The sequence below is a fragment of the Triticum aestivum genome, unplaced genomic scaffold, assembly GCF_018294505.1.
Source record: "Triticum aestivum cultivar Chinese Spring unplaced genomic scaffold, IWGSC CS RefSeq v2.1 scaffold74765, whole genome shotgun sequence".
Taxonomy (NCBI): Eukaryota; Viridiplantae; Streptophyta; class Magnoliopsida; order Poales; family Poaceae; genus Triticum; species Triticum aestivum.
Window position 1 is genome coordinate 5,740 of NW_025225741.1, and position 19,411 is coordinate 25,150.

General features: G+C 44.3%; 2 protein-coding genes across 2 annotated transcripts; one reads left to right on the top strand and one right to left on the bottom strand.

Annotated features, from left to right (window-relative positions):
* Positions 1–8,904: 8,904 nt before the first annotated feature.
* Positions 8,905–12,312, top strand: LOC123172350 (probable LRR receptor-like serine/threonine-protein kinase At3g47570). Its single transcript, XM_044589348.1, has 2 exons — positions 8,905–11,854; positions 11,945–12,312. The coding sequence occupies exons 1-2, from the start codon at positions 8,935–8,937 to the stop codon at positions 12,310–12,312; spliced, it is 3,288 nt and encodes a 1,095-aa protein (XP_044445283.1). The 5' UTR covers positions 8,905–8,934.
* A 3,119-nt stretch (positions 12,313–15,431) lies between these two features.
* LOC123172349 (uncharacterized) lies at positions 15,432–18,573 on the bottom strand. Its single transcript, XM_044589347.1, has 3 exons — positions 17,123–18,573; positions 16,168–16,254; positions 15,432–15,604 (listed from the first exon to the last, which is right to left on the bottom strand). The coding sequence occupies exon 1, from the start codon at positions 18,508–18,510 to the stop codon at positions 17,935–17,937; it is 576 nt and encodes a 191-aa protein (XP_044445282.1). The 5' UTR covers positions 18,511–18,573; the 3' UTR covers positions 15,432–15,604; positions 16,168–16,254; positions 17,123–17,934.
* Between the last annotated feature and the right edge of the window lie 838 nt (positions 18,574–19,411).

Sequence of the window (19,411 nt, forward strand, 5' to 3'; positions counted from 1 at the left end):
GAAAGTTGTCGAAACCATTCGTATTCATACCTGGAGGCCCCTTGACCACAATAAGGTTCTGCGTGCCCAAATCAAACTCAACTATGCCGTCTCCCTTTATCTTAGCTGGCCAGTAAAGGACATTATCTACAAGGGTGCTATGACAAGGACCAATTACAGTATCATCTGAAGCCTCTGTTGAGATGACATTGCCCCATGTGGCAGTCTCCGAGGAGTAAACACATGCATAGGGGTGCTTATTCTCTCTATAGGACACCAAGACCACCTTGAAGGGGCATAAGTGACACCCGCCGTGCACATGGCCCTGGTCACGAGCAGCACAAAGCACTGCGGTGTTAAAGAAGCGTTTAGTGTACTCGGGCGGAATGGCCACGCGGTGATGTTTGTTTGTGATAGGATCACAAACGACGACCTCTTCATGCTGCAAGTCTAAGACGAGGACACGACCGTGGCGGGAATCAAGCAGGATGCAGTTGCTGTAGTGTCCAAGGGAGAAGCGCCTAGGGGTGATGCGGTCGGGAGCGGGGGCAAGGACCGGCATGAACGGGGCCTGGGTGCTGCCGCAATGGAAGAAGCCGAGGAGGGGTGGCTTGCGGTGGTGCGTGTAGAACCGGCTGAGGAACTTGGGGTCGGCGAGGATGCCTCGTCACTGCTTGCACACGGCGGAGGCGCGGGGGAGAGAGTATAGGTCCAGGGGGAGGCGGAGGAGGATCTCCCGGAGCATATCTTCGCTGTCCGGCAGGGAGGCAGGCGGCTCCAGTGAGGTGTCGTCGCCCTCCTCGCTCGCGTGGCTCCGGGGGCGGTAGCAACATAAATTTGATTTAATCTTGTTTTCTGCAATTCAACTCATGTTTCAACTAAACTATATCTTCCTGCCAACAAAAGCACATCGACTTTGCCCACCCAGCATGCCAATTTGTAAATCTTCTAGGAATGACATGCTTTGCGAACCACAGCTGAGAAGCACAAAAACTGGCATGGCTTAGGAGAAGAGCTGCCAAGTAGAAGCACATACAAAAATCAAGAGACGATGAAGTCCTGCTCAAAACAATAATAAGGTATTCAATGGCATCCGACTACATTGCAAACTTTTTTTTGAGAACGCTGCATTACAAACTTAGCCAGACTAAAGTGCGTGCTCAGTTAGTTTTTCAAATAACATATAGACACCGCCAAGCACATTGAAGCAACGCGGCAAACTCAGCTACATCTAACAACTGAAGTAGCCCTTTCTTCACCTGGATACAACAGAAGTGTTAGTCTATTAGTGAGTCAGTGCAGAAAAAGAGACAATATAACAGAAACACCTATGTATGATAGTGTATGAACAAGAATTTAGTGGCTATATCATATCACCTAAATTAATCAGAGCTATATCATGTCCCTTAGAAAAATATAGGGTTGTATCATATTCCTGACTATCTCCTAGAAATAGCAATGACAACAAAATAAACCCTTTAGCCTTTTCCCACAAATTAATTCAGTTGGGGAATTGAATGATGTGGCCGGCGTTTGTTATAATAAATTGAGCTACTAATACATTGCTTTCAGCTTATTGAATGTGAAACAACCAAACCAATTGAAAACTCTATGCATAAAACATGTGGATCATTCATTTAATTCAACAGGAGTTATATTTTTACTTAGCATTGCCACAATTCTAAGTGTTTGTCCGTGTCATTAGCATGTGTGCATCCCTAATAGTGGCTGAATAGTAGTTTGAGAGCGCATGCTACCCACATTGGTCACAAAATATTTTCTAAAGAGAAAATCAAATAGTTCAAATCCCAGAAACTATATGCAAAAGTTCTTTTTACCCGTTGAACTGCTTCAACGCATTAGCATTCAAATCAGAGAGTCGTCATGTGCAATGTGCAACATTTTCTCAACTAGATTCATCCTTAATGTACGCGGATTTGAATATCTTTTACGCGAATTAGAAAACAAATGTGTGGGATTTGAAAAATTATGTCAACTTGAAACAAGTATGTGAATTTCAAACAAAGTTCATGGATTGGAAAAGGAACACGGATTTGAAAAAAATACACGAACTTTAAAAAGTATGCAGATTTGAAACAAGTACATGAACTTCAAAAACATTTCATGGATTTGAAACAAAATACTTGGATTCGATAAAATTACACGAACTTGAAAAAATACACTGATTTGAGAAAAATACACACATTAAAAAAATCATGGATTTGAAAAAAGTACACAAATTTCAAAATAGTTGAAAAAGGTATGTTTATTTTTGAAAAAGTTGCACGACCTTGAAAAAACTATGTGGATTTGAAAAGAGTATGTATATGAAAAAATTACTTTAGTCAGCACCGATCAAAACCGGGGTCAGTCGGCACCAAAACCGGTCAAAATCGAGACCAGGGACAAACCTTGTCCGGTTTCGTTAGTTGGGGGTGCAAGTTGTCTGGTTTCGGAGTTGAGGGACCAAATCTAGACTTCACCAAGAGTTGAGGGACGAAAAGTATACTTTTCTCTATATATAAAGACCAAGGATGATCAATCACCTACTGGGCAGATACTCGCTAAAGTATAGCAGTAATATGTAGAGCTGATTCCATTAAGTTTCCTGGCTTGCATTGACTTTGGCTGAACCATATACACACTATCGTGCCTCTCTAAAAAGATTACATCGGCATCCTCATCATAACCCACCACTTTGAGCCGTTCAATCCTTCTCATAGTCCAAGAAGGGATCTTAAGAAGTTCACGCAATGAAACAGTCTTCTGCAGCAACCATATGGCAACACCCCGACAATTGACCTTCCTCCGCCACGTGTGAAGGTCAAGGCAAGACAAGGCGACAAGACCAACAACGCCATCCTCTGCGTCAATGATATGAAAGTTGTCGAAATCATTCATATTCATACCTGGAGGCCCCTTGATAACATTAAGGTTCTGCGTGCCCAAATCAAACTCAACTATGTCATTTCCTTTTTTCTTAGCTGGCCAGTAAAGGACATTATCTACAAGGGTGCTACAACAAGGACCAAATATTGTATCATCTGAAGCTACTGTTGAGATGACATTGCCCCATGTGGCAGTCTCTGAGGAGTAAACGCATGCATAGGGGTGCTTATTCTCTCCGTAGGACACCAAGACCACCTTGAAGGGGCATAAGTGGCAGCTGCCGTGCACATGGCCCTAGTTGCTAGCAGCACAAAGCACTGTCGCGTTAAAGAAGCATTCGTTGAACTCGGGCGGAATGGGCACTCGGTGATGTTTGCTGGTGATAGGATCACAAACGACGACCTCTTGATGCTGCAAGTCTTTGACGAGGACACGGCCGTGGCGAGAATCAATCAGGATGCGGTTGCTGTAGTGTCCAAGGGAGAAGCGCCCAGGGGTGATGCGGTCGGGAGCGGGGGCCAGGACGGGCATGAACGGGGTCTGTGTGCTGCCGCAATGGAAGAAGCCGAGGAGGGGCGGCTTGCGGTGGTGCGTGTAGAACCGGCGGAGGAACTTGGGGTCGGCGAGGATGCCTCGCCACTGCTTGCACACGGCGGAGGCGCGGGGGAGAGAGTATAGGTCCAGGGGGAGGCGGAGGAGAATCTCCCGGAGCATATCTTCGCTGTCCGGCAGGGAGGCAGGCGGCTCCAGTGAGGTGTCGTCGCCCTCCTCGCTCGCGTGGTTCTGGGGGCGGAGGCCCTTACCGCGCCGATGGTGGCGCTTACCGCTCCGGCGGTTGCAGGTCACTCCGGCGCCATCCTCATGGGTGTTTATTTGGGGACGGAGGCGCGTGGTGCGTGAGCGAGCCGGTCCGGATCCCTCGTCGCTCGCATGGATCTGGTAACGGAGACGCGCTGTGCAGCGGCGGCCGGCGCCACCCTCGCCGCGTTGGAGGTGGCTCATTGAAAGATACGTCTCAGTGCAAGCTGTTCTCCTTGTCCTCACGATACAAACTTTACACACATATAGTAGTATATAACAGCCGACCTGACGGATCTAACACAAATCCTCTAAACCTACACGGACAAAGGCAAGCAAACTCCTACCCGGCCGGACTCAACATGAACACGTACCACTAATCCTAGCTAACCGGACTAGTAACGCCGGGGTGCACAAAACTGCTGGTGCGAGACTGACGAGCCCTCTGTCTGCCTCGTTCATATCCAAATTTCTACACCAATAATATCAGTCGTAAACACCAAATTTCTACTACTAATCCTAATCGGACTAGTAACAACGACTCTACTTTCTCTCTATGCAACAATAAACATGTGGATTTGTTTCTTTTATTAAAAAAAAATCTAGAGCAACTTACAGTGAGTTCAGGCCAAATAATATGTTTCTCTCCCTAGTCTGGTCTCTTGCAGTGCAACAGTTATTTCCGTCAGCGCTGCACTTCTCCCATTAATTTCCTGGTATTCATCTCAAGGCAAATGAGAAAAAAGGAGGGACCACGGGTGGATCATGATCGACGGCGCTCACGCACTTTCTAAGCCAGAACCAAGAAACACACTCAAACACACAAGTTTAGGCTGAAGCTGTCATGGCTATGGAGGAGGGCTGACTAGCACAAACACGTGCATAAACCGAAGGACGATGAAATCCAGCTTGAAATAATACCAAGAGTCCAGGATATCCAAAAACATCTTGCTACATTAGAAACTTCGCTAGACAGAAGTGCACACTTAGTAAGTTTTTCCGGATAACATAAACACTGACGACCACATTGATGCGCGCTGAACTCATTGACAAAAAAAAAAACTGTAGCGGCCCTTTCTTCACCTGGAGACACAAAAGAATTAATCTGCAAGTAACCAATACAGGTGAAGATGAAATCTAACAGAAGCACCCATAACTATTTTAGTGTATCAAAAAGAATATGAATACAAACTTGTGATCAACTCAGCAATATAAAGAAGAGCTATGTAATATCCCCTCAAAAAAAGATGGGCTATATCTCCTGCGTATACCGATGACAAAAAAAATATTCTCTAAGTTATTAGCATGTGTGAATCCCAATAACACAATGGTTAGTAGTTTTAGGGTATATGCTACACCCATTGACTGCAAAATATTTTCCAAAGAAAAATGTTATTTAAAGCAGTGTAATGTATACATAGCTGAATTGAAAAGTATAGGAAAAACAACTTACTTTGGTATTTATGTTTTGTAGATGACTATTGGCAACAGATAAATTAGAACTACATATGTTGCTTTTTGCAAGGAATATTATTTAAAGCAGTGTAATGTATACATAGCTTATAAGCAAACAAGGAAGGATCTAGAATTTAACTCATTCATCCGCATTTGAATAAGACAAAATAAAAAGATACCAAAACTCATAAACACTACCAACAAAAATTATTTTGGGTATTTAGGGAACCTGATTAAAAATAAAAAACACAGGAAAAAGGGCGTGTTACAAATGTATTAGTCATCGTCATGAAAACTAGGACAATCTTGAACAAGTGACAAATTAAACTATTATTCCGGAACGTACGATTTCAATAAAAATAGCAGGAATAGAAGTAGTCTATAGAAGAATATAGCTAGTTGAGTTTCAAAACATACCGAATGAGTTAACCTTTTGACGTTTGAATCTACATTATAGCTCATTTCATTTGATATTTGGTTTGTTTTCTCCCATGGATAAAGACAACTATATTGAATGATAACACATAGTGCGGCTATCTTAAATGATAACATAAACTAAACAGTACGGCTATAAGTTCATTTGTCCAGCAAAGGTACTGAAGCACCTATCTACAAAATATCTGTGGTGTTTACCGAGTACTTCCAGGCAGAAAGAAACATAATAACTACAACCTCTGTCGATAAATCACGAGTGAACATGGTGCTACGCGAGGATGGTATCTGCGTCGTCCATTGCCACGTGATTAGTGCAGTTTGTGTACAAGGGCTGCGTATATAGATTTATCTGCACCGTATCAAAGTTTGTATATTTATGGTATTGATAATGATGGCGCAGGCGCACCCCACTTGTCAGTCTAACCACGGAATGTGAAGCATTGAATAGCTCCAGCCAATCCATGCTAACCCATGATAGGAGGCATCGCCTGCCCCATTCGTTTAATGAGCCACATATTAACTTTGTTGTAAATGGCTGGCAGGACATCAAGGCACACAGTATCTGTTAATTGCAACATGCAGACCATCCCTTATCTACCCCGTAGCTCCTCTCTCGCTCATATTGCTTCTCTAGTTCTTGAACTTCAGCTAACTAGAACTCATCCATGAAGATGTGGAGCTCATTTTGAAAAAAAATGGAGATGAAAAATTGTGGTTGCACTGCAGTTTATATCCTCTCTCTCTCTCTCTCTCTGTGTGTGTGTGTGTGTGTGTAGCATTTTATATTCATGCCCCAGGTTCATTTATGAAAAGGATTGACACAGTTGAGCAAAGCAGTAGAAAACCAAACTCGAACATCAAACCTGGAGTCGTAGAGGATTAGATGACAGGTTAAAACAAGAAATCTCCATTGGTGTGATACCTGTACTAGATGTAATGTGTAATACATTTAGCTCTCCATGAACGAACTGAACAACATATCCATCAACCAGACAACACCATTAAAACGGCTTGTTTTCGCATTGTGAGGATGCATGTGTACATTCACTTGAATTGTCAGAATAGCAATAAAAAATGACACCCTTAAATTACACATTTAAGATGCCTAGCCCAACCCACATACTTCATGTATCACAGATGCGTATTCGCAAATAAATCAACAGTATCATTTTGGTATTCATTAATTCGCTATATTAAGTGCTAATCCAATAGCACATACGGATAGCCCAGATTCCATCCCCGCGTGATACCATGTCCCAAAAATTCACGTCCCAACCTCTGTCCCTTAATATAAGATGTTTTTGCAGTTCAATTTGAACTACCAAAACAACTTATATTAAGGGACGGAGGGAGTAGCAGAGTAGCATCCTACTCGATGTCCAAGTATTTTGCTTCAGCTGGGAACTCTTATACGTGATATTTTGCTTCAGCTGCTGCTCCTCTGTGTTTTCTGATATGCTCAAACTTTTGTGCTGGGAACAACGGTTTTCCTTATATGAACTCTTGGCATGGATTTCATAAAAGGAATAAAAGCTGGTGTATGCTGCCTGCAAGTTCCTAAAACGAAGTTTCTTATGAACGCATATTTTACCCCCATTCTTTATTGGCATGTGGCAGTTGCGCGTTTACTGACCAGTGGAGACTGACTGCAAGTCAAGGTCGTTGATGTGGAAAGCACCACTTGAAAAAGCTGGAGCCTATATGAAAAGCTCTCACAAGCACCGTTTGGGATCTCCACTAATCCACAAAAATATTACACAGTAGTCAAGGTCTTTGACACCGAAAGCACCACTTGAAAGCTGGAACCTATAAAAAATGATCCTTCCCACCATATTAAAATGGATGGATCGATCGATAAGATATCATCAGCCCCAAGCCAAAGCATGCACTTGCATCTGTCCATTATTGGAATATGAATATTGCATTATTATATATGGTACTTATGTCTATATCCCCTCCATCTGAAAGTTGTATTAATCAGCAACACATATTTTGGGACAGAGGGAGTAGTATATGATGCAAAAGAAAAAGGCACGATCTCAGGAAAATATACTGCCTAGTGTGCTTCAGGAACTGTGTCAGCTTTAAAATTAATGTGGTAAGTGGCTTTAATTTGGGCTATTAGGGGTTGTTCCCTGCAAACTTCGGAATAGCCGCCGCCGGTGGAGGGCCGTCACCTCCGTAGGGGGCGCCAGTTGCCGAAACGGCACCTCTTACTCTGTTTCAGACAGGGGGTGCTCCGGTTTAGCAACAACATGTGGCTTTCACGGTGGGCCAGCAGGGTAATACTCAGAAACGCAAGAAGAAGAAGAAGAAACCTCAACATCAGCAGCCACAAGTCGGAGGTAATATGTAGCAGGGATATCAGTATCAGCCGCAGCAGGTGTGTTGAAATATAATGTCCGGCCCTCTCCCACAGATCAGTCTGATGGGTGAACTGGTTAGATGCATAAATTTATAACCAAGAGGTTCAGGGTTCAAGACCTTGCCAACGCGGTATTAAATAAAATGATTCTGCGGCCTACAGATGAGTTGGTTGCTGTATGAATTCATTCAATAAAGTGGATGTCCAACGGCATGAAGGTCGCAAGAAAATACTCGGGCACGGCGTGCCACCGCGCCTTCTGCTAGAGTTGTATCAAACATGACACAATCTGCTGTGTGTTAAGGGACTCCAGTTTCCCTCGTATGAACTCTTGCTATCAACTTCATGAAAAAGCCTGGTGTGTGTCGCCAAAATATTCCAGAAGCATTGAGGTAATTTGTGTAATAAAACCAAGACGAAGTAATTTTGCATTATATAACAGAGACGAAGTAATTTTGCATTATATGACCTGAGACGAAGTAATTTGCTAATCCTTACTATACTCATCTTAATCGGTAGGTGGCAGCCATAGTTGTGTTGTAGTAACACGCGACAGCTGCTGCAGTGCCTGCCAACACATCAATACATCTAGATACATCATCTTTTATTCATTTTAATGACAAGTATTTCCAGACGGAGGGAGTACATATTATGTGACTACTCAAACATAAGCTTTTTGTCTCCATGATTTCCTGTTGTCGTAGTAGTAGTGCGCATGTGCGTTCACTCACCAGCAGAGATTGACCGTAAGTCAAGGTCTTCGATGTGTAAAACACCACTTGGAAAAGCTGGAGCCTCCTATATCAAAAGCTCTCACAGGTACCGTTAGGGATCTCTGCACTAATCCACAAAAATATTACCCAGTGGTCTTTGACGCCAAAAGCACCACTCTGAAGCTGGAGACTATAAAAAACGACCCTTCCCACCATATTAAGATGGATTGATGCATGGATCTATAAGATATCATCAGCCCAAAGCCAAAGCATACACTTGCATCTCTGTCCCAAACACACATGGCCTCACCTGGATTTCCATCCATATCCATACCCATTCTCTTCTTGATCACCCTGCTCTGCACTGTACCCACATCTTCTCTTGGTCCAAGCAAGAGCAATGGCAGCGACACTGCCCTTCTGGCTTTCAAAGCGCAGCTCTCCGACCCTCTCGGCATCCTTGCCAGCAACTGGACCAGCGGCACGAATTTCTGCCACTGGTTTGGTGTCACATGCAGTCGGCGCCGGCAGCGCGTCACCGCTTTGAGACTGCCGGGCTCCCCCCTCCATGGATCAGTCAGTCCTCACCTTGGTAATCTCTCTTTCCTCTCCGTCCTTAACCTCGTATATACAAATCTCACAGGCTCCATCCCCGATGATTTAGGACGGCTTCATCGTCTTAAATACCTACATCTCAGATACAATGATCTATCAGGTAGCATCCCAACCACCATAGGAGACCTCACAAGGCTTCGTGTTCTTTCCTTGCATTTTAACCATCTATCTGGTTCAATCCCGGTAGAACTGCAGAACCTGCAGAGTCTTGGCTACTTCAGTATCATGAGGAATTACCTGAGCGGCTCAATACCCACCTATCTATTTAATAATACGCCCCTGATAACTTACCTGAACATCGCCAACAATAGCCTGTCAGGACATATACCATCTTGTATTGGCTCCTTAACAATGCTCAAGTCCCTTGTCCTTCAAGCGAATCATTTCAGTGGCCCAGTACCTCCATCCGTATTCAACCATTCTAGATTAACTAAAATCTGGCTTGACTTCAACTACAACTTAACTGGTCCGATCCCTAACAACGAAAGTTTTAGTCTACCAGCGTTGCGAAGAATCAGCCTGGACAGCAACAAATTCACCGGTGAGATTCCATCGGGGCTCTCCTCTTGTAACTACCTCCAAGGTATCTCCTTCAGCCAGAATTCCTTTGAGGGTGTTGTGCCAACGTGGCTGGGCAAGCTTTCTTATCTCACTTTCCTTTCTTTCGACGAGAATCACCTTGTTGGTCCAATTCCTGTTGCACTTAGCAACCTCACTCAGCTAGGTTTACTAGGCCTAGATGGGTGTAAGCTGTCAGGAGGCATTCCGGAAGAATTTGGACAGTTGGACCGACTGAATTGGTTTGATGTCTCAGACAATCAACTAGTCGGACCCATTCCTGCTTCTCTTGGTAACCTGTCTGAATTAGCATACCTGCTCTTAAACAATAATATGTTCCTTGGATCGGTACCAAGAACAATTGGTAGTACCAACTCTATGCTTCGTATTGATATTTCAGAGAACTGTCTAGAGGGGGATCTTAGCTTCTTATCCCGTTTTTCTAATTTTAGAAAGCTCCAGTTTCTTCACATCTCTTCAAATAATTTCACCGGGGGCATTCCAAACTATGTGGGGAACCTGTCAACCCAGCTGCAAATTTTCAGTGCATCTGAGAACAATTTTGTGGGTGAACTTCCGGCTACGATTTCAAACTTAACCAGTCTTGAATGGCTAGATTTTTCAAAGAATCAGTTGGATAGCAAGATTCCAGAATCCATCGTGATGATGGATAATCTCCAGTGGCTTGACCTTGACGGAAATCACTTGTTTGGGTCCATCCCACCTCAGATTGCAATGCTTAAGAATATAGGTCATTTGTTCCTCTACAACAATAAACTGTCTGGTTCAATACCGGAGGGGATTGGTAACCTAACCAAGTTAGAATACCTGGTACTGTCTGCTAACCAGTTATCATCAATGATCCCATTGAGTTTATTTCATCTTGACAGTGTCATTAAGCTAGATGTGTCTCGAAACTTCTTTACTGGCACATTACCGGTTGATATGGGCAATTTGAATCAAATTTACAGCATGGACCTCTCTGCCAACCTCTTGGTTGGTAGCATCCCATATTCGGTTGGCCAACTCCAAACGCTGGCCTACTTGAACCTGTCACACAATTCATTTGATGATTCACTTCCAGAATCTTTCGGCAAGCTAACCAGCTTGCAAACTTTGGACCTATCACATAACAATCTCTCTGGTACAATACCAAAGTACCTAGTAAATTTCACCATCCTGACCAGCTTGAACCTGTCTTTCAACAAACTACAAGGTCAAGTACCAGAAGGTGGGGTCTTCTTAAATATAAGTCAGCAATCCTTGACGGGGAATTCAGGGCTTTGTGGTGCTTCACGTTTAGGATTTCCAATGTGCCCAAGTAACTCTGAAAGAACTAATAATGGCCGCATGCTGGAGATTTTGCTCCCTACTATCATCATAGCAATTGGACTTGTAGCTTTCTGCATATATGTAACAGTCAGAAAGAAGATTAAGAAGCGGCAAGGGATGTCAGCTTCTCCTGGTATGGTTGACATGCCCACCCATCACCTGGTCTCGTACCATGAGCTTGTTCGAGCAACTGATAATTTTAATGAGAGCAACCTGCTAGGGTCTGGAAGTTTTGGAAATGTTTTCAAGGGCCAGCTAAGCAATGGTTTAATTGTTGCAATCAAAGTTCTAGACATGCAGCTAGAACAAGCGGTGAGAAGCTTTGATGCAGAGTGCGGCGTACTACGGATGGCACGACACCACAATCTAATGAGGATACTCAATACCTGCTCCAACTTGAAATTTAGGGCATTGGTGCTTCAATACATGCCCAATGGCAGCTTAGAGATGCTCCTGCACAACTCTCAAGGTACAACACCATTGGGATTCACTGAGAGACTAGGCATCATGCTTGATGTGTCATTGGCAATGGAGTATCTGCACCATGAACACTACGAGGTGGTCTTGCACTGTGACTTGAAGCCTAGCAATGTGTTGTTCGATGAGGACATGACAGCACATGTGGCAGACTTTGGCATTGCAAGGTTGTTACTAGGTGATGACAGCTCTACAATCACTGCGAGCATGCCTGGAACTGTTGGCTACATGGCACCAGGTACTGTTAGTAGCTAGCACTTTTCTTGCTCAATCTACTTCTTATTGAACCACTGAGTAATTAAGTTAATCAGGCATGCCTTAATTTCAGAGTATGGAGCTCAGGGAAAAGCTTCACGAAAAAGTGATGTATTCAGCTTTGGAATCATGCTTTTTGAAGTCTTCACTAGAAAGAGACCCACAGATGCATTTTTTGTCGGAGATATAAGCCTGAGGCAGTGGGTTGTTGATGCGTTTCCCGCAGAACTTGTCCGTGTTGTGGATGATCAGCTACTACAAGGGTCTTTTAGCTGCAACATGGAAGGTTTTCTTGTGCCTATATTCGAGTTGGGTTTGGTTTGCACTAGCGACTCTTCAGAGCAAAGGATGACAATGAACAATGTGGTTGTGAAGCTGAAGAAGATCCAAGTGGCGTACAATAAATCGATAGCAGCCGCACGGAATGAAGCCAGTCATTAATCAACATTAATTGCTTGCTTCGTTCTGCTATATATCAAAATAAAGGGCGAAACCCATGCAACCAAATTCAAGATGTCAAAAAGCTATGATGCGGCTACGAAGATGTGCCATAGGAATAGACTAGAACCTTCTAGATACTATCATTGTACATGATTAGGTTGAGATAAAACCTTAACCGTATTCCATGTAATCTATGGTTTTCCTTGCGTATCAAGTCCAATAACCTCCGGATGCAATTTCTTTGCTTGTATGCTATTACAGGATAAGCACCGCCACATAAATACATTGTAGGCAGCGTCCTGTGGGGCATGAGCGCTTCCTGAAATCCTACATAGTATTATAGCAATTTCTACCCCTATCCCCACCCATGGCCACCACAACAACTGCCATGGGGGCTGCCCTAGGCATGCCACCCTGAGAGAAACTGGCTAGAGGAAATCACCCCATGTGCGCTATAGGCACGCCCAACCCTCTAGTGTAAATAGGCGCACCACCAGCCTGTATTGTATTAGAAAACAATGAATATTTGCCGCTTACTCCTAACCTCATCACCAGGCGGTGTTCTTTTATTGAATGGAAAATGAGCTGACACATACATATATTAGGAATTTTTGCGGCGACGATGGGAGGGTGGCCACGTAAGCTGCTAACCCATCATATGTGTGAGCTCATTTTTCCTTTGAAAACTAACGTTTTCATAGCCACAAGTGCGACTGGTGGGTACCACGACGGAAATACTCACTTTTAAGTTTTAACACATAAAACAGTCCAGTTCCCGTCACTTTCAATCAAGCAGAGAATATCTGTGTAATGATGGCGCATATGAACCACTAAACGAGGTAGCAACCTCAGCTTCAGCCGCATTAAGTTGGGTCTTAAAAACGTGGAAACAAACTTAACAAAAACGAACCATCACAGAAACGACAAGCCAGGAGCACTTAACATCCTACACATAGGAAACTAAGAACAACACCACAGTTTCAAAATTTTGGGTTCCAGTGTCAGGACTTACATAGTTCCGTGTAGGCGCCACAGAGTAGTATGAAGCATCAAAGACATGAGCGGGGTGATAGATATGCTGGCCTGCAAATGCCATCTATGTCATTCTTCTGCGAGCAGTGGCACACCCATGTAGATGATTCATACCTTCTGTGATCTGTCGTCCCAGCTGACTTCAATCTCAGAGGAGGATGAGCGAAAATATTGATCTGTAATGTAGTAATAAACTGTGAGATGATGCACTTAACTCACTGGAAGCTGCAGCCGCCGGTTGTACTTGTACCAAGTATAAGAAATCTACTATGCTGCTTCCCAACTCCTGTTAAGTGTTAACTTTTGTGCGGAAACATGTAATAGCCAGCAATTGGTATGAATAACTCAAATGCTATAACAATGCTTAATTGCTAAAATGTACTGCGTCGGTCCCATAATATAATATCGTTTTGCAAGGCAGAGTCTAGAATTTTTGTCTTGTAAACGTATCCCTCCTCATGTAAACGTCGCTTAGTTGGCTCCTTCACTTCTCCACTCTGCACTAATTTGAAAATGTTTGTGTATATTCTCTCCGTGGCATAGAATAGTTTCTTTTAAAAAACCGTGGTGGTGGCATGGAGTTTCAGTTTCGTCAGTCTAACACTATGGATTAGTTCTCGCTGCCATTAGTACTACAGCAAAACTGTTTGGCAAGGCGGTGCTCAATTTTCAGCAGCAAAACTAAATGTTACCCCGTATCTCTAGTCCTCTCTGCTCTAGTTGAACACCTTACGACAGACACACACAGGTTCAAGCCATCGGCATTTGATACTTGATTAGAAACCCACCCAGTTGAATCTGCAAGAAACATACAACAACAACAACAACAACAAGTCAGTATTATCTCACTGCTTTTGCAGAGCTAGGAGCATTCTGAAACATGCTTTTGTTTGAGCTACAAAACACTAGCTAGTACTCCCTCTGTAAAGAAATATAAGAGCGTTTATATCACTAAAAAGTGATCTAAACGCTTTAAGGAGGGAGTGACAGATTTGTGCTACAGAAATAAATCAGAACAAAAGAGTAAAACCTGAGTTCCTCACTCTGTTGCAACAAAGTTATGATGCACAACTGGCCGCGGTTTGCCAGGATATGATCATAAAGCCTCTGCAAACCACATGAAAACATCGGTCCAGGCTTGAACTCCAGCAAACCAGTAACACATTCAAACATTCAGAAGTGTATTCTCCAATCATGCCAATATATATACACCACTTCACCAGCGTATATATGTTGGTAACCAGATCTCAGCAAATACGCACAACAGAGAACAAAGCATATGTAGTTCTAGTATAATAATGCATATATTTTTGGTCCAAGTATTGTGGGTTAGATCAGGTAGTAGTACTGATCAACATCCCAAATCTCATTCTTTAGGTGACCACATACAAGTATATAGTACACTGATAGTACTATATAGATAGCAGATTTCTTTTGGGTTGTCAGAACAGAATCAGATTCAACAAAGCCTGCCAAAGTTGAAGCCTCCAGGTCTCTCACCACCAATACGTAGCACGACTACAGAATACTACAGCCAAAGACTGCTGCCGTCCAGACCCGCATCTGCCGTACAGACAAAATAGCTGCTGCTAGGATGATGAGTCTTCTTGCTCATATGAACCACTACAAAATACTCCCATTGGACAGCAGCAGCAACCTCATTGTCCCGTCTCTGCCATTCAAACTCCTACATCACTAATTTCAGTCATGTTAACAATGATATCACTTCTTTACCGGCACGGACACCTTCCCGATGAGGGTTTGTTCTAGTCAAAGCCTCAAAGGGATGTACATTTGATTCGATCTAACTCTCTACCATGCAAACGATCTACATTTTTTTTTAAATATATGTAAAAATGTAGAACAACTTCCTGGCATTCCCAAGAGCTGCCAAGCACATGCTACATATATTTTCAAACCAGAGCTGACGAGCGATCCCTTTCTTTTCAAATAAAAGCTGAGCAGACACAAACACACAAATACTTGTGGCAGATACTCTCCTGGCTGAAGAGAAGAGCTGCCAAGCACACACATCTGGAAAAGGCAAGACAGGATGAGATCCGACTTGAAATAATACTAGAATAATTAAGCTAAAATTCCACGGGTTATGTAATCAAACCATCTTGCTACATTACATACTTGGCTAAGATAAGGCATGATAATTTTTTGCAGATAATAACATATAAACACCACCGACCACGAGGGTTTGCGATGCGACAAACTCGGTGACAACTAACAACTGCAGCAGCCCTTTCTTCACCTGGGGAAAACAAAAGCATCAAGTTGTTAGTAACCTGATGCAGATATCGACAGAACCTAGTAGTAGCACCTAGGAGTATATAACAGCGGATGAACAAGGCGCGCGTACAGACTCATAATCTACTCAGCAACATAAAGTAGAGCTATACCCTATCTCCTAAAAAAAGGAAGAGTCGTTCATATTGCTGGCTACATAGGACAACAAAATAAATCCTTCAGCCTTTCCGCACAAATTTCTTAGGTGATGGAGTTGAATGAGGTGACTGATGTTTTTAATAACAAAATGGGCTAGTAATATATTGCTTTCAACTTATGGATTAAAAAAAACCAAGGGAGAACTCTGGGCATACAACATGTGAATCATCTGCACATTGTTTATGATCTAACATGAGTCCCTTTTTACTTAGCCTCACCAACATTTTAATTGTTATTAGCATTTGCGGATCCCTATAGCCGAATGGACAGTAATTTGAGGGTGCATGCTACCCACACTGTCTGCCACATATATTCCAAAGAGAACATCAAACAGTCCAAATCTCGGTAATTTTATTCAGAGGATCTTACCTGTTGAAACGTTTCAGCACATTAGCACATCAAACCAGAGTCATCCTAACATTTCAGCTCCATTAGCTCCACCTTCAATGGTTGTGCCTAGAAGAATAAGAACTCCGGCAGTTAACAACAGTTTCACAATAAAGACAAATGGATAAGAGAAGGCAACATGAGACAGATACAAAGATGAGCTGACAAATATAACTTGAGTAAAATAATTCACTTATATAACTTATTTCTACAGATGTGGTATTAGTCACTCTTGACAGTAGCACTAGATAAAACAAAACAACATATGTTGTAAATGTGAGGGATATTCATACAAGCAGTACGCTTAGATACCTCATAATGGAGAACCTAGCTAGCTTGTAAGAAAAGAAAACATGGCCTATAAATTTTCTCATGTGAACTCCTTACTCGTATTGTCAACCAGACAACATTATGCCAAAACAACAAACTCTAGGAACAAAAGTATTATTGGGTATTCTGCTTTAACTAAAAGGATCCCAAGAGAAGAAATGCAATTTATTTCTATGTGCTATATGAATGAACAAGTGAGAAAATCTAAATTATTTCAAAAAGCATGAATTCAACAGAATTTTTTTATGGAGTGAAATGAAAAAAATATCTTAACAAATAATAGTAATGATAATAGGCAAAGAATAAAACTAGCCTGGGCACTCCAACTTGCCAGCTAAGTTAATCATTCGACCTTTGATTTTGCTATCTTCCAATAGAAAAGACAAGCACATTGAAACATAACACATAATGAAGTAACACGACGATAAACTCGTCCATCTAGCAAAGGTGCAATTACTAAACAAATTCTATCATAGGAAATTGCTTACTAAGTGCAAGTTGTATGTGGACATTTAAGAATTACTATAACTGTATGTGAGAACACATGTACAGAACATAATTAGATTGGGTTACTCCTAAGATATAAAGACCAAGGATGAGCAATTACCTAGTGGATGTGAACTCGCGAAAGTATAGCAGTAATATGTAGAACCGGTTCCATGAAGCTTCCTCGCTTGCATTGACTTCAGCTGAACCATACATACAACATCATGCCAAGCTAAAAAGATTACACCGGTATCCTCATCATACCCCACCAATTTGAGCCATTCATTCCATCTCACGGTCCTAGGGATCTTAAGAAGTTCACGCAGTGAAACGGTTTTCCGCAACGACCATATGACAACACCTCGACAATCAACCTTCCTCTGCCACATTTGAAGCTTAAGGTGGGACAAGGCGGCAAGACCAAAAGAGCCATCCTGTTCCTCAATGATATGGAAGTTGTCGAAATCATTCATATTCATACCACGAGGCCCCTTGATCACGGTAAGGTTCTGCTTGCGCAAATCAAACTCAACTATGTCATTTCCCTTATGCTTAGCCGGCCAGTACAGGGAATTACCTACAAGGGTGCTAGTTCTGTGACCAAATAGAGTGCCATCTGAAGCCTCTGTCGAGATGGAATTGCCCCATGTGTCAGTCTCGGAGGAGTAAACTCGGGCGACGAGTTGTCGATAATACTGCATGTAGTGAATGTACACGAAGACCAGCTTGAAGGGGCTTGAATGGCACGCGCCGTGTACATGGTTCTGGTCTCTGGCAGCGCAGACCACTGCCGCCTTGAGGTAGGCTCTGTTGAACTCGGGCGGAATGGACACGCGGTGCTGCTTGTGGTTGATAGGATCACACACAACGAGCTCTTCCAGAACCCGGTCTTTGACGAGGACGCGGCCGTGGCGGCAATCGAGCACCTTGTGTTCACTGTAGCGTCCAAGGGAGAAGCGCCCAGGGGGGGATGCGGTCCGGAGGTGCGAGGACGGGCGTGAACATGACCTGTTGCCCGCCGCGCTGGAAGAAGCCGAGGAGGGGCGGCTTGCGGTGGTGCGCATAGAACCGGCGGAGGAACTTGGGGTCGGCGAGGATGCCTCTCCACTGCTTGCTGACGGCGGAGGCGCGGGGGAGCGAGTATAGGTCCAGGGGGAGGCGGAGGAGGATCTCCCGGAGCATATCTTCGCTGTCCGGCAGGGAGGCAGGCGGCTCCGGCGAGGTGCCGTTGCCCTCCTCGCTGGCCTGGATCTGGGGACGGAGACGCTTGCCGCGGCGGGTTACTCGGTCGGCCCCCACTCCCGCCTGGATCTGGGTGCTCCTGCGCTTATTGCTGCGGCGGTGGCTGGCCGCCCCGGCGCCCTCCGCATTGGCGTCGATTTGGGGACGGAGGCGCGCGCTGCGGGGGCGGGCGTGTACCTCACTCGCGTGGATCTGGGAACGGAGGCGCGCGCTGCGGCGGCGGGCGGGCATTCCGGCGGCGACCTCGCCGGGGTGGAGGTGGCTCATGCCGGCGGCGCGAGAGGAAGACCTAGCTCGCTGGCTGGCTAGAGGAAGAAGCAACGCACCAGATGAGTGGACGGACTGGCGTTGGTTTCTTCCTGTGTGCAGCTATGCTTTTGAGTGGGCTTTTTCCTTCACTCCCCCGGCCCGCAGCAGTGGACTGGGTTGGGCCACCAAGTGCATGTAAGTGGCCCGGTTCGTTCCCCATGCAATGCAAGTGAGTCTCAGGGGAAAAAAAGGGTGTGTGAACAATGAGACATACATACAATTGGATTTTCAGTAAGCATTGTTAGCCTTCAGAGAGACTAATTATTTATATAGCAGCAGTGATACTGGAACGAGTACCCTGCTGCTGATGTGAAACCCTATCTATGTGCATGCATCTTTACATATTTGTCTCGGTATAAATAAAGGTAAACGTTTGTGGCCGGCGGACCGGCTAACGTTTCGGCCGGTCGCTGGCTGCTAGTTCGATTCAGCCCGGGACAGGCTAATCGTTCGGTTCCGCACCACTTGGCTGTGGGGCCCAATACCGCTTAATCAACCTTATCCCCATCCCTTCCCTCGTCTTCAACCTTCATCTCTCTCTCCCAACCTGCATCTCCACGTTCATCTCTCTCCCCCCTTGCTTTTGCCTTCACTCCGTCAAGCAAGCCCCCGCGCCTGAATCAGATTAGCTGCCCATGTAATCTAATTTTCTCCTCACCTCTCCTTCCTCCCCTGCCTCGCGACATCAAGAAGCTGCAGGGGACGTCGGCGACGGGACCGCGTGCTCCTGCTGCTGCGGTGGTTGTGCAGCCGTGGAGACGCCCACGACAGGGTTGCTGCTTCTGCGACGACGCCACGACGGGCTACTGCTTTTTGCTACAACGGTCGCGGTGCTGCTACGGCCGACACCCGTGCGCAT